The sequence below is a fragment of the Ambystoma mexicanum genome, chromosome 11 (assembly GCF_040938575.1).
Source record: "Ambystoma mexicanum isolate Mex_15411 chromosome 11, UKY_AmexF1_1, whole genome shotgun sequence".
Classification (NCBI taxonomy): domain Eukaryota; kingdom Metazoa; phylum Chordata; class Amphibia; order Caudata; family Ambystomatidae; genus Ambystoma; species Ambystoma mexicanum.
In genome coordinates this window covers 707,621,107-707,646,257 of record NC_090934.1, presented here as the reverse complement: position 1 = coordinate 707,646,257, position 25,151 = coordinate 707,621,107, and the positions used below count along the sequence as shown (strand labels likewise).

Sequence of the window (25,151 nt, the reverse complement as noted above, 5' to 3'; positions counted from 1 at the left end):
AAGGTGGTTCGGACTGGATCTATGGGTGAGTCTGGCTCATATCGTGGGTGTAAGATTAGGGTCATTATATTGGTGCCAGAGGCAGCAAGGGTTTCAAGCTTGACATGCGGGCGAGGGGGGCAGGGTACCAGTAGGTGGCAAACTGTGCCTGCGCTGCGGTCCAGTACCGCGTGAGATCAGGAGCAGTGAACCCGCCTTTCTCATAAGGAAGAGTCATGGCAATCCATTTTTTTTGCGCACTGCTCCAGTGTGCCACAGGAACTGCACGCACAGCTTGTGTAGGTCCGCGAAGTACTTCTTGCCGGGCCATATGGGGACTTTCGTGAATGTGTACAACAGTTTGGGGAGCTACATCATTTTGACCAGTGATGATCTCCCCGCCAATGACAACGGGAGAGGGCGCCAGCGCGCTATCTTCGTCTCCACCAATTCTGCCGCGGCCAGGTAATTGTTAGCTAAAAGAGCTTCCTTGGTCAGAGACACCTGAATTCCCAGATATTTAATCCTGTCAGGGGACCAGCGGAGCGGGTACTCCGTGGCAGGTTGGGTCGCGGAGCTCGTGAGGGGGAAGAGTTTGGATTTGGTGTAATTGATGGTGAAGCGAGAGTATGTGCCAATACAGGTAATATCATGCAGAATAGGGTCAAGGTGGAGGTCCGGGTCTCTAACTAACAGCAGCACGTCGTCTGCGTAGAGCGAGATCATTTCAGGGTTACCCTGTAGCCGTATCCCCTTGCGTAAGTGGCATTCCCTGACAGTCTACCATAGGCTCAATGGCCAGTGCGAACAAGATCGGGGAGAACGGGCATCTCTGGCGGGTGCCTCTGAACAGAGGGAACAAGGTGGACGTTTAGAAGTTGACTCGGACCCTGGCGACCGGGGAAGTGTACAACAGTTTGATGTATGCAATCATCCTAGGCTCAATACCCATGGTCTCCAGGACCAGCCACATATATTTCCAGGACACCATATCAAAGGCCTTCTGGGCATCGAGGGTGACCGCGACTGCACTCGCATCTTGATTGATTCGTGCCATAACGTTGAGAAGCCTGCTGATATTGTGTGACGTGGATCTCCTGGGCACGAACCCTGACTGGTCGTCGTGCACCAGTTATGGTATAACAGGTAGGAAGTGGTTAGCAATCACCTTGGTAAAGATTTTTGTATCCAAGTTCATGAGTGAAAGGGGCCGGTATGACCCACAGTCGTCACTAGGCTTACCAGGCTTAATCAGGAAGGTGATAACGGCCTCGCGTAGTGTCGGGGGAGGGATCCCAGCCGGAGTGACTCATTCCACACCCCGAGCAGCTCGGGGGCTAGTATAGGCACATGCTCCTGATAGAATTCTGCCGTTAGTCCGTCAGGGCCCGGTGCCTTTCCTTTTGGAAGACCAGAGATGGCCTCCACTATTTCATCCAATGTAACGGGGGGAGTGTAATTGGTCTCTTGTCGCTGGGGAGACGATGGTGGTGGGAATCTGTTCCAGAAGCTCCCGCATCTGAGAGTCGCTGTGTTCGGGGGGGGCTGTGAATATGGTTCAGAGTAGAAGCCTGTGAAGACCTCGGATGTGCTGATTGGACCATTGTGTCGTCCCCTGACTGTCCTTAACACAGGTAATTTGGGATTGGCTGCACTCCCGCCCCCCTCGCCACGGCGGCCAGCGTTTTGCCAGGTCTGTCACCCTCGCTCTATTTCCGTGCAGCCTGTGGGCGGCTGAAGTACTGGACTTCCCTATTGGCCTGCTCATTGAAGGCCTTGAGCTCCTCACTGATCTGGGAGAGGACACCTGGGTCAACAGAGGACGGGTGAGCTCGCTCCAGGTCCCGTAGTTTAGTTTCAGTGCGGGACAAAGCGGCTTATGGATTTGAGGACTCCCGATTCCCTAGAGATGGACGCCCCCCTGATGAAGGCTTTGAAGGCATCCCAGCGGATCCCCAGGGTGGTGGACTGTGGCAAGTTGTGCTCAAAGTAAGACTGAATATCGGCAAGGATGTCTGCCCTGAACACAATGTCCTGCAGAGCGGCCGATTTGAAGCGCCATGTGTTAATGGTGGGAGCCGGTATTCCCAATTCCAGGGATATCGAAATCGGCGAATGGTCAGACAATGTGCGTGCGTGTATGCATGTTTCCACAACCCTGCCAAGCATGGAGCAAGATAGTAGGAACAGGTCGATCCTGGAAGAACTGTCATATACTGATGAATAGTAAGGGAATCCCTGGGTTTGCGGATGTAATGTCCTCCATGCGTCATGAATGTCGAGTGTCGCACAGTGGGTCAGGAGGCTACGCGCTGCGCCTGGTAGGGGTCTGGAGGCTGTGCCAGTCCCATCCATGTTATCAAGAATGAAGTTCATATCCCCACCCCCAGATAATGTGCACCCCACATACCCCATCAATATGGATACCACCTGGTCAATACATTTGGGAGAATCAACATTGGGGCCATAGGTATTCACCAACAAATAGTCCGTGTTAGCAATGGCACAGTGCAACCCGGTGTACCTCCCCTCAGGGTCTATGTAACTCTTGTGGAGAACAAACTTAAGTGACTTATGGATCAATGTCAACACTCCCCTGGCACGAGTGGAATATGAGGTGAAATATCTGTGCGGTCCCCAAGTTGGTGCTATACTCCTGGCCAGTTGGCCCGTGGAGTGTCTCCTGCAAAAGCAATATTTTGCAGCCGTGTCTGCTGGCATATGCCATAATCTTGTGACCCTTGGTGTAATTGCTTGGGCCCCGCACATTCCAGGACAGTATTGTTACCGGCATCCTAATGGTCTAAATGAGACACCCTTATACAAAGAGCCCATGGAGTGCGTTTCCTGCACAGGTGGTTCTTGCGCCCATGCCTATTCGCGTGTGCCATGACTCCTGGAACCCAGACGTAGTTGCTCAATCCCCGAGTGCTTTTAGACATTGCAGTTATAGGCATCCCAGAAATCTAATGCACATCCCACCACTCCGATGCCCTGCGGTCTGCCAACCCGCCTCTGCCATTTACCATAAAGCATGAACACCCCCACCGTCCCCCTCCCGCACCACCCCACCCAAGCGGGCAGTGTTACCCCCCCCCACCCATAAATACAAACAGGTCCCACGAAGAGGGGAACAGACGGTGCCCAATGTGAGCCCACCGACCTAGTGACCCAACCGGGGCCAACAACCAATTCCAAACCAAAAAAGTCAGACATTGCAATCGCAGTGGGGTGCGCTGTTGCCGTGTGGAGGGCTCTATAAAAAAACATAATTGACATCAGAGTACCAGCGGAGACTTGCACGACCTATATGAGCCATACATGGGTGCACAGCAACCGTGATGCGTGGGGGGCTCCCACACAAAACCAAAAGGTGTATTACCATCAACACATGAGGAACAAACAATAGTAACCAGGTAGCAGAAATATTGAGTGAGCTGCGATAGCCGGCCAGGGGTAAGGGCCACACCACGTCCAGGCCCGTAGATACAAGATGGCCAGTAGCCCGTCCAGTGGAGCATTCAGGAATTGTAGGCCAGACTGCACGGCGGTGAGCCGCCCCCGGGCCCCAGTGGCAAGTTGAGCATAAGTGATCAATATAGGTATTCAGCCCATGTGCACTGGTGAGCCCTTAAGGTTATGTTACTACTAACATGAAAAGACAAGCTATGTTGAGCAAGCAGTCATGAGTTCACTCATCAACAATAGGATTGCCAGCGGGATTCGGCAGCGGTATCTGTGACTCTATAAATTTAACCGCTTCATCAGGCACCGTGAAAAAGAACAGCTTTTCTTTGAAGGTGATTTTGAGCCTGGCTGGGAAAAGGATGGCATATGGGACGTTACGCTCCCTTAGCAGTTTCTTGACTCCGAGGAATTGACGTCTCTCCTGCTGCACCCTGACAGATAAATCGGGGAATATCCGGATGGTGTTCGAGTCGAGGCGTAGGTCACCCTTTTCGCGAGACGGGCGTATGATGAGGTCCCGGTCTCTATAATTAAGAATCCTGGCGATGATGGGTCTAGGGAAGTCGCCCGGCCTGGGATGCGGGGATAGGGCCCGGTGAGCTCGGTCGACCGCGAAGAAGGGGGATAGCGCAGGGTTCCCCAGTAAGTCCTTAAGCAGATTTTCGACTGCCAGCTCCACGCGGCCCTTCAGGGCATTTTTTTTTTCGGGAACCCCAATTATGTGCAGGTTTTTCCTGCGCGAGCTGGATTCGAGGCCGTCGCACTTCGATTTCACCACCTTCATGTTGCGGGTTAGGGTGGCCACAGCGTCTTGCAAGGTGTGAAGCTGATCTTCATTAGCCCCAATTCTGTTTTCGGCCTCGGTTATTCTTGTTCCCGCCTGGTCCACTCGGGATTTAAGGGAAGTGACATTAGCATTAATGTCGTCCAATTTTTCATGGAACCAGGCGAAGTTCTTGGCCATCGATTCCATCATGGCAGAAAGGTCTGGGGCTGTTGCTCCAGGGGGGGGGCTCAGAATCGAGATCTTCCTGTGCAGATGATGCAGCGCCCCGGTCCGCACGTGGAGTCGCCTTGGTAAATTTATCCATTGCGCCCACCTTGGCCGTTCCCCTGGATTTGTTGGGCATCGCACTTGCAGTGGGGGGGGGAACCCAGCAGGTCAGGCCAGGTGTATTATAGTGAGGAGAGATGTAATGGAGAGAAGTGCACTTCAGTCGAGCGGGGGTGATGATGGACGGCTACTCCGCTGCCGTATCCGTAGTCCAGTCGGTAGCAAGGCCGCCTCCTGAGCAGGCCGACAACAGCGGACAGCACCGTCTCCCAGCGTGGAAGGTGCAGGAGTTTGGGAGGAGCCGCCTCAGGGTGCCAGGAGTGCGAAGTCAGGCCATGTGGCAGGACGGGCTCTGTCAGGTAAAGTGGCACCAGTGGGGAACGTGCATGGGGCCTGGATCCATGTTTCAGGGCCCCGATGGAGGATGACGCTCTGCTGCGCAGCTCACAGCAACTGGGGGGGGGGGTTCGTGGTAGCTAGTGCCCCAGTCCAGTGAGGTGCCCTCAAATGGGGCCGGTGGGCCCCAGGAGTAGGCCGTAGTGTAGGCAGCGTGTGGGACGGCCGGCGGGGCACACGCAGGCAGGAAAGCGCACAACTTTGCGGCAGACAAGGCCTGCCGCAACCCAGCTCCCTACCTGGGCCGCGGGATCTGCTCGCACCGGCAGACAGGCTGCCGGATCACTGGTCCCACTGGATCTGGGCCGCCCCTGGGCCCAAGGCACGGCCAGCCCGCAGCGCCCTCCAGCTGAGGGGCTCCAGCCCCCGCGAGTGGCAGAGCAGGGCCGTGATGTAGTGCCAGCCCGGGCGCAGCTCCCGTCCTCCGGAGCCGCGCAGCAGAGGCCGGGGAGGCCCTCCACACCGTGACGGTCCGGAGGCTCCCACGCCGTCGCCCACCAGCACCGGTCACCACGGGCACCGCGCCTGCAGCCAGGGGGCAGGGAACTCCTACGAAGGCAGGCCCCGCCGGCGCTCAGGTTCGCACAGCAGGGCGGGCCGAAGCTCCAAAGCAGGGTGGCAGGGTTCCCGGAGCCCGTTTTGGGCCGAAAATGCAGCAAAATGTGTGGCAAGATGTAGGCTTCCAGTAGGGCCAGCACAGTGTAGAAAAAATTAAAGCAGTCCGCTGATGTTGCCGGATTATATGTCCCAGCCACACGGAGCTCCACAGCTGGGCAGCCATTTTCCAGGCTGCTCAACAGCGCCCCCGTGTTAAAATGCTATTTAATCTTAAAACAACACTCCAAATAAATAAGCTTTTGTCCTCTGGAACCTCACCATGCAAACAAAGCTTTGGTATTGTGGTTACACTGAAAATGGTGCAGGTCTATCAGTATCTCGCAAGTCCCACTCGCAGCCACACTATATTGCAGAACTTGCGACAAAGTTTGAGCCCATGTAAATATAACCTGCCATCAAATATTCAGACTAACAAAACGGGTAATACAAAAAGGTAACAAACGCTCACCATCAACATGGCCACAGTAAACTGTGTTCTCACAACAGCAAAATCAAGGTAGTTGGTCTCTCTTCCAGCAAGTTCCCAGAATTCCCTTTGAAAATATGTCCTGACATCAAAGTGGACCCGTTATCAGTTGTCTCCCAAGGCAATGACTCCTGCTGTGTCTCATTTGCTTTTGGTGCCTCTGGTAATTTTTTCCTTTTGAGATTTTGCTCCTATAAGGCAGATGACTGGATGCTTGAGCTCAGTGAGTGTGCTCTGGACTTGTAAGGTTGGCTTCTGTTTTTCTTTGATACATAAACTTTGACTGTTCCTCACTTCAGAATCCCCCTCGTCTTTTCAGGCTTCGTCATGGTGTTTGTGTAAGGGAACTCTGTTCTGAATATTGTTGAAGACTATTGTTGGCATCAACAGGGGGGGCACTTGCTCCATCATATTGAACCAATACTCTCAGGTCAAGTTTTTCCCCATTTCTTCTCTGCTAGAAGCTCAGCTGCTTTCCTCGCCAGTGCCTCCTTCCCATCTTGGCTGCCATTTTCATAAGTACTTGTCTGGCCTAAGGGAGGGGAAAGCTGCTTCTTCAATCCAGACAATCTGTTGTTCCCGTGCCCTAGTTGGCTGTGTTCAGTACTGGGTAGTTACTATTGCTGTTGCTATCGTCTTGGGTAGAAATGGGAAATATGTTGCAATTAACGTTAGGCAGTGATCAGTGAGACCCCCATCACTTTCTGCTGGACTTATGGACATTTTTTCTCCTGAATGAGAGGAGAACCCCCCCCCCCCCCCTCCCCCTCATTCATTCTTACTGCTCTATCTATGGGAACTTTGTTCTTTGTTTTACTTGGCTTTTATGTAGTCTGCTTTCCTCCATAGCTCTTAAGTAAGCTCCCTCTGTGCAGTTTTGCTGGGGACCCTTTGGCTTTTTTATTTCTTCATTTTCACGAAGCACTAGTGTTAAGGAAAAAGGGAGGCATATTCTTCCTAAAACTTTAACTTATGAGAGAGTAGCGCATGCCGCCTTATGTGGAGTGCTAAGGGGATACCTAGTATGCCCCGTCTCCTGTGACTTTCTGGTCACAGTGACGACCCTAAAATTATGGCTGGTGGCAGTCGACATGTTCTACTAACTTTGGTGCCATTTTCTACCGCAGACTATATTCACAGCCCCTGTTATGCACAAGAGGGTCACATATTTTTAAACATGGTGGCTCCTCTGTTTTTCTGCCATTTCTTGTGGTTTTCCTTTGTTGGCCTTTCTTCTACCGTTCCGGGAGGCAGGGTCTGTGTGAGAGTTTTGCCTTTGACGGCAAACCTTTGGTGTGCCTGCCTAGTCTCCATTGTGTCTGAAGGCAGGGAGCAGGGGAGGAGTTTAACACTCCCCTGTCCTTTTCTCTGCCGAGTGCCTGAATGGAACCAGTTCCCACTAGGGGGCCGACTGTCCTGATTGGACAGCCACCCAGCCATTTCTGTGAAGAGTGAATGGGAAATAAGAATAAAAGGTGAGATTCCTGAGCCAGAAGGCAAGTCAACCACTGAAAGCTGAAGACGACCAGAGACTCCTGCATACACTGCCAGTAACTGAAGCAACCACTGCTGCTCTGATCCAGTTTTCTAATTGACAGGAGTTCCGCAGAGGAGGACTCCTTCCCCTTGGCTGGGAAGGCCAACCCCCACTGAGACTGCAGATCAAGCCATCCTCCGAGGTGCTGTGACCTTCCAGGGCTGCAAACGGCGAGTAACAGGGGACCTCTGACCCATTTGCAGTGCAAAGTCTTTTTGTGAACAAATCGTACTAGAGCTTTGGTGTGATCCAGTTGGATCTCCAGAGGGACGATCCTACTCATTCGAGTCCCCCTCACCAGAGTGCAGGACTGCAGAATCGAGGAAGATTGACCGGGTGGTAATGGTTGACTGGTGGAGCTGATAAGTCGCCAAAACTGCAGACAGATGTGGGAGACTGAAGAACACCTCGCTAAGGGTCCTCTCTTGCACTGTTGCTCTGACATCGCATTCAGTCATTCCTTTCCTCAACAGACCAAGCAATTGGGAGACCGGGTCCGTCACTGCTGCACAGGAAATAATCCAGCTGAATTTCCATCAACCACCCCGAGGTACTCTGGGGCTCAAGGTAGAACTTACCTCAAACCGATAGTCACTACAGTGTGACTGGAGTGCATTAAAAGCTGTTTGGATGTCCACCCATAACTGTGGCCTCAGGCTTAACAGCTTGTGCTCTGAGTCCTTTGCAGGGTCCCTATAACCTGTTCTACTAAAGTATTACTTTACTTAAGTTTCTGATGCTTGTTAATCTGCTTAGAATCACATGCTGTGCATATAGTCCGACATCTAGTAGTAATCGCAGATTATTGCATCTTTCTTTCGAGGATCGAAAGGCGAAGACGACATGGGCGTGACTGTAACACTTCTAACGTGATGTGTAGTGTACCCAAAATCCCTCACGCATCGAGGTCCCTCAGATTGTGTTTTTTCTTACCAACTAGTTAGTCGCCTTATGTTAAAGGTATTTATATAGCGCACTGTCGCCAACAGAGTTGGTCTCCAGGCGCTCAGGCGGATCTGTAAACCAAGAGGTGGGGGGGTGGGTTAGTGGGTGAATAGAGCGTAGGAACGTGAGAAGGTGGTGTACTGTTGGCAGCTTCAGTTTGGTTTTCACCATGCGCCAAGCTTGGGTGTGCATATAGGATCAAAGTGAGTCCTCGGATGCTGTTGCGATCTATGTGTTGATTGTTGTGGTGTAGTGAAGTCAGTGCGGATTGCTGTGAGAGATGCTTGTGTGGGTTATTGTGTGAAAAGTGCAGATAGTTGTGGTTTTGGTTAGTGGGTTATGTCTCTTAATCCTTGTAGTTTTGTTTTATGTATCAGGTTGTCATACTGGGTAGCTATATTCTTTCTCATGCTTTACTGTCTAGTTTCTGGGAAGATACCGTGGCTGGTTTCTAGCAAATTTCTTTGGGTTTAGTACCCCCTGGTTGGGCGAGCATTATCCCCTAGTTCAAATATGGTGTGATATCAATCACCTGCTCCTTTCTATCTATTTACTGTCGGTAGTCCATTGGGTAGGTATATTCTTTCTCTTCCCTTTCCTGACTGTTTAGTTTCAGGGGCAGTGGTGAGGATGGCCTCTAGCTAAGTCAATGAGCTGAGTACAACCAGGAGGGCGTGCGTTATCCCTGCTTAGATAGCTGTTATATTATCATTCCCTGCTCCTTCCTATCTATTTACTGTCGGTGGTCCTTTGCTGCCTGTGTTTTACGAGGTGAGCCAGGTGTAATTGCTGGGTTATACTTTGCTCTCCCTCCCGATTGATCTGTGAGTGGTGTTTGGTATGATTCGATGTGGTTTATCTTTTAATTGAAATGTTGTAGATCTGTATATCCTTACTATGGCTTGGGGAATAAGGATAGGTTCTTCTCTCAGCCTAGTCCCGCTGTGGATGTCCTTATGGGTGTTAGTTCTGGTTATGGGGCGAAGAGCCATGATTTGAGGAGTTTCCTGAATTGTAGGTGATCTCTTGTGTTCTGTATGTTCTTTGCTAGTTTGTTCCAGGTTTTTGGGGCGAGGTGCAAGAAAGAGGATCCTCCGGGTTTTCTCTTGTTGTATGATATAGGTTCTAAACGATGTCGCTGCTGGTCTGAGTGGCCTTGTAATGTGGTATACGTTTAGTTTTCTTGTGAGGAACTCTGCACCTTGGTCGTGGATTGCTCTGTGCGTTTTGCACATTGATTTGAACTTGATCCGCTGTTTGATGGGTAGCCAGTGTAGCGTTTTCAGCGCTGGCGTGATGTGTTCGCTTCCAGGTAGTTTAAGGAGCAGTCTGGCTGCTGCTTTTTGTATGTGTTGGAGTATACTTTGAGAGTTGTTCAGACATGCCTAGATATATGCTGTTGGCATGGTCTAATCTGGACATGAGAGGGAGGACTGTAATTTTGTTGGTGAATGAGAGGAATGGTAGGATCCTTTTAGCCGCTCGTAGGAGAAAGAAGCATTTCTTGATTAGGGTGTTTACTTGTGCCTCTAGGGTGAGTTTGCTGTCCATCAGGACTCCCAGGTTTTTTACTATCGATGGTGGGGCTGGGGTTTCACCAAGTTCAGTTGGCCATGGGGATGTAGAGGTTGTATTTCTGTTTTTTTTTTTTATGATCATTATTTCTGTTTTGCCTGGGTTGAGTTTGAGGTAGTTTAAGTTCATCCAGTTGTATATTTCACGAAGGCAGTTCTCGTTGTCTTCTTGCGAGTCTTTTATTTTGTAGATAATTTGTGTCAGTGTGGTTGTAACAAGTGAGGCCATGTCTTTCGATGATTTTAATTAGCTGTGACAGGTAGATGTTGAATAGTAGTGGCGAGAAGGATGATCCTTGTGGGACGCTGCATGACAATTCTTGTGGGCTTGATTTGTAAGGTTCCATCCATATTGTTTCTGTTCTGTTAGGAAGGATCTGATCCAAAGTAAGGCATGTTCAGTGATTCCGAATTCTTCCAGTCTCATGATGAGGATGTCGTGGCTAACTGTGTCGAATGCCGCAGAGAGGTCTAAAAGTATCCGAGCTGTGCTGTTTGAGTCTGCGTTTTCCTTTAGATCATCCCCAATTGAGGGAAGTGCTGTTTCTGTTTCTCTCATCGGTCTGAAGCCTACTTGTGCCTGGTTTAATAGGCAGTGTTCTTCTATGAATTCTTGGGTTGTTTTATGTGTTTCGGTTTGTTTCCTGGAGTTTAGCTGGGTAGGGAGATGTTGGGGATAGGTTTTGTAGTTGGAGAGGTCCTCTACGTTCCCTGCTGTATCCTTGAGAGGTTTGATGTATACTGATTTGAAGGCTTCAGGCACGCTCCCTGTTGAGATTGATTGGTTGAGGTAGTTCCTGTAGTATTCCATTGGTGTTCCTTTATATTGCTCAATAGTTACTTCGTTGTCCCGTGACCGTTGGTCATCGAGTTCTCGTGGTCTCAATAGTTGCAGAATTGGCTATCAAGTCTAATGGTGGGATACACGTTTTTCTTTCTCCACTATTGCATGGTTTATAGAGCATAACCATTTAATCGATTCTAAGATTGGAGACGTCATTGTATTTTAATCAGCTTGTTCCCCCTCCTGCTAAAATCGACCAAACTCACTTGCCACTGAACTGACAATTCAGCTTCCTTTTCTAGTCGCGATTGAATCATAGTTGTGAATGACTCTAGAAAAAATCTGTTTAGAGTGAATCATGGCCAGTAACGCGAATTGATCCTTTAGTGCCTCGCCAATCGATTCATAGAGTTTAGTGAAAGGGATTAGCGCGATGGATAATGCAGACCTAACATTATTTTGGATCTGTGCCATACTTGTTGGAGAAAGGCCAGCATCAAGTTCAGATCTGTTTTGTCTTCTCGGTTGGCCCACTATGACCATCGTCTTGCATTTTATTCCCGAGTAATCTGATCCTGATGATGACATTGAGACTGATGCATCTTGCGCTTCTTGTCTTGCCTGCAGGGTCAATTCTATGTCTCTAGATAAATCAACAAAAGTATCTGAGGCAACAAAGTCTGAGTGTTCTTGTGTCTTATCCAGATTATAATGGCTTTCTACTGAATTAGTTGTCACACATCATAGTAGTGGGTTGCACACTTGGTAAGTCAATTGATGCACACAATAACCGCTTCTCAATCTGAAATGACGTTTGACCAAATACATCACTGAATCTTTTTTTGGTTTACTATCAGACTGTATTTTCGCTATGGGCGAGCGGCTAGTTCTGAGGGTTGTTTTATCATGGGTCGCGACACAGCCTGATACTTAGTCAGCAGGTTGGACGGGGCTCTGTCTGTACCCAGTATTGGTGTCTCCTTTGAGAAGGAGCTTGAGACTACAGTCTCCACCATGATCTCCAAGATTGATAACTGCCCCTATCACCACATTTTTGTTTTATGTTCGCCTTATTGACATACTGCAATAGGACTGGATGAGCAGTTTTTAAATTTACATTGGAGTGGGCTTTGAGATGTGCAGTCACCCGTTTCATCCATGCAATTTGAGTTTAAGGCCAGCCCAGTCAAATCCAAACCAGTTTGACGCTGACAAAGCGGGCAGGGCACTCGCTGTTTCTTTCATGGGACTTGGAATACAATTTTCACTGTGCCTGCCCTTTCCGATTAAAACTTTCAGCCCTCCACTAATTGTATGCTCCATGCTCGACTCCTAAGGCATCATTGACCAGAGCGTCACCCGGGTGGCTGGTAAGCCGATCATTACGCTGTCATTCGTATCACAAACCATTCACGGTATGTCAGAGTGCCTCTGGGCCAAGACTCCTCCCTCCTCTGTCCGCCTTCTGACTTCCTGCTCCGGGCCTGGTTCAAGCAGTGTGCGCTAAAGTCACTTCTTCGAGGTGCCGGAATTGACGTTGTGTCCTTGGACCACTCTAATCCATTTAGCTATCCAACACCACTCCAAGCGAACTCGAGCGCCAGCGATGCGTGCCTGGCTGCGGCTTATATGGAATTGAATTACAGGCAGTCTCCTGTAGCATTAAAGGCGCAGTACAATGAACATGGGTAGCAGGAGCAGCACCGTTTCTCTCCAGTCACTCCGACACAACTCCAAGCCAATTCATGCATATTTCCTATGTACATTGGTTAGTCTAAAATAGTATTTACTCACCTGCCTTGTGTATATGAAACATATGTATTTTGTATTATAACTTTCAGTGTGTAAGAGTTTCTTTGGGCTATTGTATTGACTGGGTTCATTGTACTTGTCTACAGCTCGCATCCTCCTCATCAGATAAGCCTGGCTGCTCTGCCATTCTACCAATTCTCTGGGTAGTACAGACTTGTACTAAGAGTTGGGGGACCTGTATACCAAGGGATAACCTTCAGGTGGACTTTAGGGAATCTCCCCTAACACTGACGTCCATGGCAAATTCATTGTGGTGGCTGTACAGCACAGGGAAATGCATGGATTCATTCACCCCCTCCCCCCTGCTTAAAAGCAGTGAGGAATGACCTGGGACCGCGCTGCACCATCGCACACTACAGTCAGGCGGCCAATAAGAAATCGGCAACAACCCCACCCACAGGAATACAACTCAAATGGAACAAAAAGTATTACTCAAGATACAGACCCCACTAACCTGACTCTCTCATCTCTGCATACTCAACCCACCCAAAACTCACAGCCATCTCACCCAGCAATCCACACGCACTTTACTGCATCAATAACATACAAAAGGCACATAAAATGCACCTACAGCACACAAGGTCTCGCCTGGTCTGATACTTGCACCAAAGCTCAGTGCACGGTGTATATGGAACTGAAGCTGCCAGCAGCTCATCACTTCTCTCCTACTCCTAGACCCGACTAACCCTACCCACCCTCCTTGTTTACAGACCTGCCAGAGCACCTGGGGACCAATTCCGTTGGTGATGGTATAATTACCTTTAACATAACATGGTATAGTTGCACGCTGGCTGGCTGGACTAAAGTACCTATAGTGGTATCTTTTGGGCCCATCTTCCTTCTCCAAATTTGAAAAGTAGAACCATCCCTCTCGTTCTTGGCCCACCTACTCAAGGTGGCAAGTAATGAAACCAGCGAACCACCTCCCTGTGACTAGCCCCAGTGATAGTGTAGCAGAACCATTATTTTCCCTATTTCAGGGGTCTGCAACATTGGGTATCGGTTCCAGCCCCTCCTTCCCTCTGTCTTGGACATCTGGCACGAGAAGAGTGGCTACTCGCAGGGTGAAAAGGAGGCATCCATGCTACTTGTTGGAATCCTAAACATCTGGAGAGTAATGGCCCAACTCCCATCACTTATGGTCAGCATCTATTATGGTAATCATGGTTCTAAATCCTTGGAGAGCCACAGGTTGCAGACCGCTGCTCTAAGCCGTTAAAGTATTTAACACTAAACGGAACACTTGGGAATTCTCATTGAGCAAAACTGTGTTCAGTCAAGCCTCTGACTGCAACCAGTTCAATTGCAGCTCACATAATTTAAACCTTTAGCAAATAGCAATTCTAGATGCATGCTAAGTGAAGGGATAATGACACTTAAGTAATCTGGGTTCTTCAACCGGTTGCTTAGGGCTACACGTCTCCTGCATTTACTTGGTTGGCTAGGAGATTTGGGTGTTGTGGGTGAGTTTGTGGCAGAGCCAATATTTTACCTATTAGTCTGCAACATTGTGTTGTAGTCCAAAACATCTGGCGAGCCAAAGGTTGCAGGCTTCTGCCACAAGTGATTGCATCAGCAGGGTGAAGAAATTGCACTCATTATTGGCTAGTTCTAATAGACTATTGGTGAGTAAGAAATGTTTGTGTGAATGTATAGAATGAAGGGGGCGATGGACATTTTTTTTTGTCTGGCGACTAGCTTGAAACTTGAACCATTTACTCCTGGCATCAGTGTGCCTGGATGCTGTGCAGTTGGGCGGGGGTGACAAGGCAATTTAAAGTGGCATAGCGTCCAACACTTGCCAAATTTCAAGGTTTTTGTTGTTTATCCGTCACCTGGACATAACTTCAAGAATATATTTTTTTCACCAATGAATTTCAAGGTTTGTCAATCTTGCACCACCTGTGTAGCATTAAAGCTTTATTTTTTTTTTCTTCTCTTATCCTAGATGGGGATCGAAGCAGAAGCTAAAAGGAGCTCCTGGCTACCAAGTATTATCGGTGACCAGGAGCTGCCAATGGGCAACTAAGAGCTAGTACATAGCATTCCTCAAAACTAAATTACACAAGATGAAAACCTTATCTTGTCCATTATTTTTGACCCCTATGCTTCAAATGTTGTATAGATGTGTCCTCCTGTTTATAGATTGTCCCAAACACACAGAGAAATTCGGGTATTTTTGTTCTGCATCAGTTGGCCTGTGGAGCCAAAAATAGCTCCCGATAGCTATCTAACGAGGTTCTTCTAGGCTAGTAACAGTAGCTAATTGGCTCTCATCTCCCCTCAATTTCGAACCCTGTCTAAAAGATGTCGTATACAATACTATCAATGCTTCTAAGGTACACACTTCAGCATTTTTTTTCTCCCATTATAGGTCCATGGCCTGTGGCCGCTTGTGATAAGGGGAGTGGGTGTGATGTTCAGTGTTTTAGCATATGTTTAGAAAAGATGGCGGCGCGGGGGATTGGAGATTTTAGTTTGTGAAAAGCCTCCGTTTCTGCATGCGCCACGGGAGATGCATGATAGACTTTGGTGCCACCAAAAAACGAATGGATGGGTCTGCACCAAACCACCAAATAGGCAGACTACCACACTTGGCCCAACTTGTGTTAAATTTGAAAAAAAATCAGTCCAGTGGTTTGGGCTGTGCACCTATTCCAGGGATCGTATTTGATTAGCAGATGCTAAAAGCAGCTTCTTGGTATCAAGCATTGCTGGGAACCAGGAGCTATTTTATAGCAGGTAACAAATTGACCTCCCACATGAGACGCAGACTGTTTTTGTCAAATCTATGACCTCTTCTGGGTGTATCCGAATGCTCATTCGTACAGATTCCTAAATGCACAGGCCATGGATATGTTCGTATGGCACCAGTTTGCCTGTGGAGCCAATTGTAGCTGTTCGTGTCAAGCCAACCAGGCTCTACTAGGCTATAATTGGGAGCTTAATGGCTCCCAATTTCTGGGCATTTTTGCCTATGGGAAAAACAATGTAAACGTTGAAAAATGCACCCCCTTCTTTTCCCTACAAAGCTTTATTAATTGTTAAACTGTTGCATGAATTTCCCCAAAACATTTCAGATTTGCAATGGTGGCGGCAGAAATCTGTCTCAATTCGGTAGAACGTTAAAGTTTCACTTTTAAGTATAGGGCAACAGCAGTTCCTGTACATGTTCTATTGTATTATAACTTATTTACTTGAATAGCGTTTGTGTAACCCTGTAATGGAGTATATCATTTATTTACTAAATATGGGCAGTGTGTTCTGTTGGGGTAGCTATATGAGAATGTGTACCTCTCCTTTTCAGATTCTATTAAAGACACGGAGGCGATCATTATGCTTTATCTTCTTTAATACTGCTTAACAGCTTTTCAAATCATGTTCATTCAAAACTTTTTTTTTTCCTTTTTTAAACGAGAAATGTAAAAATCAACTCAAAATGTATCCTTACTGGATCACGGGCCTGTCTTTACTACAAGTCCCATGAGGCTCTAGGTAGCCTGTAGTCCCAGCCTCCATGTGAACCACCAATAGGAAACCACTCCCTAGTATAAGTCCTCCTCTGCCTAGGTCCTTTCCTCTTCTTTTTGCTGCTCACACAGCTAAGTACTTTTCTTCAGCCTTTCAGTGCTTTATTTTCTGTACATGCTAATTTATTGTATTAGCAGCGCATATATGATTTGTTAATATAATATGACAGGCAACGTTTTAATTCGAGCGCGCGCTCGGTAGTAATGAACGCAAACGAACGTGATATTTCTTCGTGATAATAGCACAGGTCGGAGGAGGGCGGCGCCCCGCGAGCGTCATCGCCCGCGCTAGGGGCCCGCCCGCTGCCTCCGCACATTATCGGCAATCTCCTCAGGCCGCGGGAGCCCGGCCCTGAACGCGGCAGTGGCGCCGTGGAATTACCGGCGCTCGGCTTCTGCGCAGGCGCACAAGGGAGTTCGATTCAGTTAACGGTCGAATCTCCCTGTACGAGCGTCGGAGGCATTTCCCAGTGCAGAAGTCTCGTTTTTTCACCGGAACTAGCGCAGCTACGTTCAGTGGCCGCTACCCAGAGGCAGTATTATAAAAAAAAAAAAAAGTTGATATACTTTTCGAATCTTGCGGCTTCATTTACCTGGAGGAAAGCTCCTCCTGTGTGGCTACCTTGGACATTGAAGGAGACTCCCATAACCCAGTCACACCAAGCTTTGGAAGACCAGCCTTTCAAGCAAGTAATATGGCATGTGATATGGGAGATGAATACTGGGAAGAGGAATATGAGCATGAAGGGGAAATGCATGAGGAGGAGAGAGACCTCTCTCAGCTTCAAGAGAGTTCTAGGAGACTCTCTGACTAGAGCAGTAGCTCAAGGTGTTCAACCACTACAAGATAGACTCCAGATACTGGAGGGTTTACTGGGCACTTAAGTTGGTGTTCAAGAAGACCCAGGGGAAGGGACCTCCACAAGACCTCTGGAGAAAGATAATAGGGGGCGTAAAGCGGCCCGGAAGAGAAAGCACTCTTCGAACCATTACCCCCCCCCCCCCCCCCCCGGGCTCTATCAGGGGACAAGATGAACAACCCCAGGAGGCAGCTGATGCTTTCTTTAGGCTTAAAGCTTTTTTGGCGAGATCAGCAGTGCCAAGCCTCGTACCCCCATCCCCAGGGGCGGATAATGTAGGGAAGGAGGGTTCCTCGTCGGATAGTGCAGATTAAGTGGAAGACGACGAGAGCAACCCGAGCACAGAGAAAACTCTGATACAACCCAGTTCAGGAAAGAGTACAGCCAGCAAGGTGGAGGCCACCCATGATGAGGACATATCAGATATGTTTGAGCCGGATGCTATTAGGCATCCGCGCTCTACGGAATGGACCCCTTCTCCAAGGGTAGCCATTTATATGGCTCAAAAGATACGCAAACCGCTTGAAAAAGAAACAAGATTTCGGCTCGGGTCAGAATGCCCCAGGCCAGATTTGAACGGGAAAGTGGCCGAAACTCCCGAGTTAGACCCAAAAATGCTCACATTCGTGACCAAAGCGAATAAAGACGTAAGGAAGGGCATGGACCGGGCCTGGCGTTCCTGCCAAGATAAGGTACTGGACCTGACAGGGCCCATTCCAAAGATTATGGATCTCGCGAAGAGAGCGAAGGACACTGGAGAGCCAGTAGATTGTACCTACTAGCTAATTGGGCTCAGCGAGCCGTATGCCTTTTAGGCAATGCTAATGCAGCGCTTTTCAGCAGAAAGGAGACTATCTACGCTGTTCAAAATAGATAGCAAACTAAGTGACTTAGCTTCATACGAAGCGGGAGAAAGCGCTCCAGGTCTGCTCTTTGGGGATACCTTCGTAAAAGAAATGAGCAGGTTTGTGGGCACATACACGGCCCTCGAAAGCTCAGACAACTATTAAGGTTTTTCCCGGGTGCATTTTTGCCGGGGCCGGTCGATTCAGAGGCCGCTCGACCGGCCGGTTTAATTCCAACAGAAGGCCACAGGGACCGAGAGCACAGTATTGGGAATCGCGACAGCAGGACGCCTTTTTCCCAAATAGAGGCAGAAGCGGTAGAGGAAGATGCGGAAGAGGCTACTCCAGGCATCAGTCTAACAACTCGGGTGAGAGTACGCAAAGCAGTATACCCACCGGTAGGGGGCAGGACAGCGCTTTTTATGCACAACTGGCAAGAGCTTTCAGCAGATGCTTGAGTTCTCCAGACCGCGCAAGGCTACAGGCTAGACTTTGTAAATTACCCCTGCCAGAAGAGAATCCCACCGCGCTTGCTTTGTTCAGCAGCAGAGGCGACATTACTAGACAGGGAATTGCGAGAGCTAGCTCAGAAACAAGCCATAGAGAAAGCACAGCCTCATTCGACAGGTTTCTTGAGCAACATGTTTTTAGTCCACAGGAAGGGCAAAGTCCGACCCGTGATAAATCTGAAAGAGCTGAACAGCTGGCTAGTCTACAAACATTTCAAGATGGAAGGAGTCCATCTGCTTGCAGATCTGCTCAGGACAGGGGACTGGTTAGCACGGTTAGACCTGAAGGACGCATATCTAACAGTTCCCGTGGCCCCCCAGGACCGCAAGTTTCTCCAGTTTACTTGGAGGAAGTAGAGGTGGCAGTTCAAGACATTGCCGTTCGGCCTAGCATCAGCCCCTCGGGCTTTTACGAAGCTCATGAGACCTCTGGCAGCGGCCCTCAGAGACGAAGGTATTCGGATGATCATCTATCTAGACGACATCCTTTTCATGTCCAAAAACGGAGAAAGGCTAGTCAGCCAGGTTCAATGGGCAAGCAAGCGCATTGCAGAATTGGGTTTCCTCATCAATATAGAGAAGTCGGATTTAATACCCAGCAGAAGGATAGAGTTCCTGGGTTTTGTGATCGACACGAGGAAGGCTTCCCTGGAACTTCCCGTAGCCAAGATCAGAGCGATAAAGAAAGATCTAAGGACAGCTCTGAAGAAGCCGGTTATATCGCTTCGCAATCTAGCCAGGATAGTGGGTCTCCTAGCAGCATCTATACAAGCAATATTTCCGGGCCCCTTGCATTATTGAGCCCTTCAGAGGCTCAAGATACGATTCCTTCAGAAAGGTTGGAGGTATCACCGCTTGGTCCCGCTAGACGCAGACAGCAAAGCGGAGATTCAATGGTGGCTCAGCAATATGGAAGCCTGGAACGGCAGAGCAATTTTCGGAGACACTCCAGAGATGGTCATAGTCGGATGCCAGCAGATCCGGCTGGGGAGCGAGATGCGGTCTCATCGAGACCGGAGGAAAATGGTCAAAAGGAGTTAGACATGCACATAAACTGCCTAGAGCTGTTGGCGGGCTCATTCGCAGTAAAAGCATTTACCAAAGATCGAGCGAGAAGCTGCATCTTCCTGCGCATGGAAAATATATCTGTAGTGAGGTACATCAACAAACTAGGGGGCACGAAATCCAAGATGCTAGCCGAGTTAGCAAAGGATTTCTGGCATGCTTGCTTGGAAAAGGAGATAGCAGTAAAGCAGAGTAAAGCAGAGTATCTTCCGGGAGCAAAGAATACAGTCGCGGACTGGAACTCCCGATATCTAACAGATTCCAGCGATTGGAAACTGCACGAATCAGTCATCAAGAAATTGCAACAGAGATGGGGTCCCTTAGGTATAGATCGGTTTGCTTCGAGACTGAATGCCCAACTGCCGAAGTTTTTCAGCTGGAGACTGGACCCAGAGGCATCCGGGACCGATGCGTTCATGCACGACTGGAGGGGACAAGTTCTTTATGCTTTTCCCCCCTTCGTGATGCTGGCGAGGGTCCTAGCGAAGACGCGCAGAGAAGGAGCAGAGCTAGTGATGGTGACACCAGAATGGAAATCGCAAGCATGGTTTCCAGTTCTGGTGGAACTTTCTATGGATTTCCCGCTGAGGATTTCCCACAGGACAGATCTCCTAGTCAATCCGAAGGGCGAATATCATCTGCTGATTCAGAACAAGACGCTGCATCTCCTAGCGTGCAGAATTTCAGGCGCAGGTGGTGCTTGCCAGGCCTTTCAGAGCAAGCTACAGAGCTTATCAAGACTTTATGGGCCCCTTCCACGATCAGGAGCTATGATTCCGCTTGGCAAGCCTGGGCCAGATGGTGCAGGGGGAGGAGTATTTCTCCCATTTCAGCTCCTATAGAACATGTTTTGAACTTCCTAGCAGCTTTGACAAACAGCGGTAGAGCTTTCAGGACAGTGGGAGTGTACAGGTCAGCCATTTCGGCGGGACACGATCACATAGACGGGAATCCAGTAGGGGGAACACCCAGCGATAACTAGACTCCTTAAAGGAGTGAAGCTTACTAAACCTCCTTTACCTAAATATGCAGCACTTTGGGACGTTAACAAGGTCCTACAATTGTTCGAACTCTGGCCCCAGAACGACCTTTTATCGAGCAAACAGCTATCAGGCAAGTTATCCACTTTACTTTGCTTACTATCCTGCAGGAGAGTATCAGACGTGAAGGCCCTAGAGGTAGATAGAAAGATCTTTTATCCAGAGGGCATAGCGTTTAACTTGGCGCAGCGTACCAAGACGAATTCTAAAGTAATTAATTACCCATATTTTCCAAACAATAGCAAGCTTTGCGTAGCGCGATGCATTAAGTGCTATGAAGCAGCGACAGCAGCGCTTAGACCTCATGGGGTCACTCAGCTGCTTATTGCGCCAAGAAAGCCCTTTAAGGCAGTAGCAGTGTCGACTATCGCCAGATGGGTGAGAGAGATTATGGATCTAGCTGGCATAGACATTTCTGTCTTTGGGGCTCATTCGACCAGGGGATCAATGGCTTCGAGAGCTTTTGCAGCCGGAGTTCCGCTGCAGGAGATCCTCAAGGCGGCGGACTGGTCGAGTGATTCCGTTTTCAGAACTTTCTATTTCAAGCCTCTAGAGAACATGGCATCAGCAGTGATTGAAAGCTTTGAACAAGCATAATGATCGCCTCCGGTCTTGTCATAGAATAAAGATTGCCAAAGCGCATAGCGCAGGAAGTCTTGATTCTATTAATGACACAGAGGCGATCGTTATCCCTCCCTAAAGGAATGTCACACTGTATAAATTGGACAGTTGTTTCTTTAACCTGATGTTTCTCCTTAAAACTAGGAAGCGAATTCCCCACCCTAACATATCCTTTTGGTTTTATTTAAGGGGAAGAGATGAAAAACTCGAGAGTGATGCAATATTATTTTCGAGAGAGGAATCCACCGCTCCAGACAGGCAGGAAGGAAGATGCCAGTTCAGGAGAGTAAGACTTTTAAAGACAAGTGCAGGAAGAGCATCAGAAAAGAAGAGGAAATGACCTAGGCAGAGGAGGAATTATACTAGGGAGTGGTTTCCTATTAGTGGTTCACATGGAGGCTGGGACTACAGGCTATAGAGCCTCATGGGACTTGTAGTAAAGACAGTCCCGTGATCCAGTAAGGATACATTTTGAGTTGATTTTTACATTTCTCGTTTAAAAAAGGAAACAAAAAAGTTTTGAATGAACATGATTTGAAAAGCTGTTAAGCAGTATTAAAGAAGATAAAGCATAATGATCGCCTCCGTGTCTTTAATAGAATCAAGACTTCCTGCGCTATGCGCTTTGGCAATCTTTATTAGTTCTGCCTCGCATGGTTACCCCCTGATTGCTTACATCTGTCTTGTTACCATTTCTTTTGCGCCATGATGCCTTGTGTGAAAGAGCACTATGTAAATAGCTGATTGAATGAATCAATTGACCACCTTCCCTCAGAGTGAAGCCCGACTGCTCTTCCACAGTTGGCCACAAGAGTTTGTTCTATCTTTTGGTTGCAACCCACTGTTTGGCTTGGAGGTAAATGGTTTTACATTGCGTGGCAGGGGGCTATGAGAAGAATCTCCCCAACACTCCCTATGAAATGCTGTCATTTAGTTGAAATTGGCATGCTTCAATTAAAGACACATGAATCCGGTTTTCGTAACATCTTGATATTCGCCTTCCTCCTTGGTAGCTATTACGATCTGTTGGCCTTTCTCTTTATACCCATGTATTGTAACCGTATGTATTGCTTCTAAGGTTTATGGGTGTATGTATGGTGGTTTGAACTATGTAACGTTTGAAAACATGAAAGTCAACACCAGTATTATTTTGTTTCCAATGTTCGATAGACTGCTGAATATGTTCCAGAAAAGGTGAAAAAAGCTGAGAAGAAATTAGAAGACAATCCATGTGACCTCGACGCTTGGAGCATTCTCATTCGAGAATCACAGGTTTAGTGACATAGGATTACATTTCCTTCTATGGGTACCAGTCGCGCTATGAACCTGAAACATATACTCCCTGTAGCATCAAATGTTAATGCTACCATTTTGTTTATTGGTTTTCAAATTTTAGAATCAACCTATAGACAAAGCACGGAAGACCTATGAGCGCCTTGTTACCCAGTTCCCCAGTTCTGGCAGATTTTGGAAACTGTACATTGAAGCAGAGGTTAATATTTTATTTTACTTTTTCCTATTTTCAAATCTTAATGTACAGTGTAATAGAATAACTGATGTAACGTACTTAAGACACAGTAAGGCAAGGAGGACTTAATTGAATCATGCCTTTTTTTGTAACAAGGGTATGAAGTAGGAAATGAGCAATCATTTGGTTGAATTGATGATTGTTGCATTATGGAGTTGCAACAACATTAAAACCATTTAAATGGTATGGAGTGCTTTAGCCTTTTATTTACTCGTCATGTGTCAATTTATTGCCTCCTGTGTCATTTATTTAGAGCTTTTCTTGGTTTATATTTAATATTTGCAAACTATTCTGAATGGTGTCCTCGGATGTTGTAAAGTAACATATTCTGCGAACTGGAAGGCCGCCAAATGCTAACATAAATATTTGAGATGCAACATTTGACCTGAGCGTTTCAGAATACATGAAGTAAATGTGTAGTGACACTTTGTAAATGTTTTTAATGCTTTGTTTAGTAAGCCAAGGCACTGCTATGTTATAGTGTATTTGTTAGTATTGGTAGGTGAAAATTGGTAGGCGAAAGGTCCTTGTGTTTTTTTAAAATGTATTTTTTTTATTGAAGTTTTTTTGTGCTGATTGGATCCTTTTACATTTTTTGGCATAACGACCTTTGCTTTAATTGTAGACTGTTGCCTAGCCAGCAGCAGTTGACCAAAGTAATGTATAATGAAGTAAGAACCTATTGTTTAGAAAAGAGAAATCATGCAGCCTTAGACAGTACAAAGTTGTGTTCGCTGAACCAGAAGAGACTTTATGGGTCTAATAGATGGAAAAAGCACCTGTTAGTTTTGTCACACTTCAGCATTTCTTTTGCTTTTTAAAAGAAGGTACTTGAAACACACCTGATGGCTACATTGGAAGTCAGGGTTGAAATTCGTTTAATTTCAAGATGGGAGTTATATGTACAGGGCACATAATGACCCCCCTCATTCCCCCCGCACCTCCTGCATCTTTGTTTTTAACTGCCACAGCATTACAGATTTAGGCACAAGGCATTGCAACATCACAATTGTTTTCAGACTCCAAACAGAGCCCACACTAGTGATCTTTCACACAATTACGGGCATTAAACCTACAGATCTTGGCACTCCCATATATTGCCACTTCTGCCCATGCCTCTCCCTTTCACCCTCTTGTTGGCTCTCATTGGTTGGTGACATCACAGTAAATAGCATCTTCTCATCAGGGTTGGTTTTTGCATGTATGTGTATGTGTGTGTGTGTGTGTGTGTGTGTGTGTGTGTGTGTGTGTGTGTGTGTGTGTGTATATAATATATATCTGAGTCACACATTCCACTCTGCCACCTAGTAGCCATCGCTGGAAGTTCACCTCCAGGTCTGAGCCACAACAGCAAGGCATTGAGTATGCAAATAAGCACACCTTTTTCTTCAGGAAGTTCTTTTTCTAAGAGGGCAGTGCTACGATACATACCTTAACCCAAGACTGACATTTGCAAGGCTGCCAGGACCACTATATACCTGGTTTCACCAGTATAGCCCTGACAGCTTCCTGGTTGGCGCATTTGGCCATGTTTTCACAAAGTTATGGAGGGTTTAAAAAGGTTTGAGGAAATAAAAACTCGTTCACCAGAAATATGAAAATGGGTCCATTTGAGCCATGTCCCAGGTGGCATTGTGGAATGTGACTTGGCTCAATTGGACTGTCCTATTTTCACATTGAGGTGAATGTTTTTTTATTTCCTCAAACCTTTTTAAACCCTCCATAACTTTCTTAGTGAGTGTGTACGTATATTCATACTGCCCCTGCACTGAATGTTGTGATCAAGACATCCCAGATCTTTACCCGCCACATCTGCAGAATGGTACCCTCTGGGTTTTTCCAGTCTCAAGCAATGGTTGTTTTTTTACTGCCAACAGGTAGGGTGATGTTGGTGTTCCCTGATAGCCATACATGACTAGAATCCCATCCCTGTCTCCCAATAGTATCACCCACGGATCCATGGGAAATTGGGTTCCTGTGATTTATTTGCACCAAACCCTCCTTCCAAAAATCTACCTTTCCAGATGTCCACAACATGTGCAGCAGCGAGCCCATCTCCCTGCCCCCTCTCCGGCAGTAGGGGGGGGAGCATGTCCTGCTCATTTCATTAAGCCTCTGCTAGGACTGGTACCATCTGTAGCAAACCTGGACCGCATATTGTTTATCACACATCTAGATGCCCTATGTGTACGAGCCCAAATCCTACTCCAGGCCTCCTCATCCATTGCCTATCCCAGGTCTTGTTCCCACTTAACCATGTAAGGCAACCTCTCCTGCCGGTCTAACCTATCCAGCAACATGTATAATGTTGAGATCTTAGCTCTCTGTATCTTTAGCCTATAGGTGAGTTCCAACAGACGTATCTCTTGTGCCCCTGGCCTTGACCTGTGGCTGAGCAGCCCATTGACAGTTTACTTTTTTTTTTTTATATTTCTTCATTTTAAACCCAACCATCAGGGATACAAACACTCCTGAGATAACAAGCCCACCCCCTGAAACGTGTCGATACAGGAGAGCATT

At 47.7% G+C, this 25,151-nt stretch overlaps 1 protein-coding gene across 1 annotated transcript in view; it reads left to right on the top strand.

The window, feature by feature from the left end:
• Positions 1-25,151, top strand: part of CSTF3 (cleavage stimulation factor subunit 3) — a 731,385-nt gene that overhangs the window by 41,313 nt on the left and 664,921 nt on the right. Inside the window, exons 2-3 of the mRNA XM_069623577.1 lie at positions 22,274-22,375; positions 22,500-22,595. Coding sequence (XP_069479678.1) covers positions 22,274-22,375; positions 22,500-22,595 — 198 coding nt within the window. The remainder of the gene's footprint in view (positions 1-22,273; positions 22,376-22,499; positions 22,596-25,151) is intronic.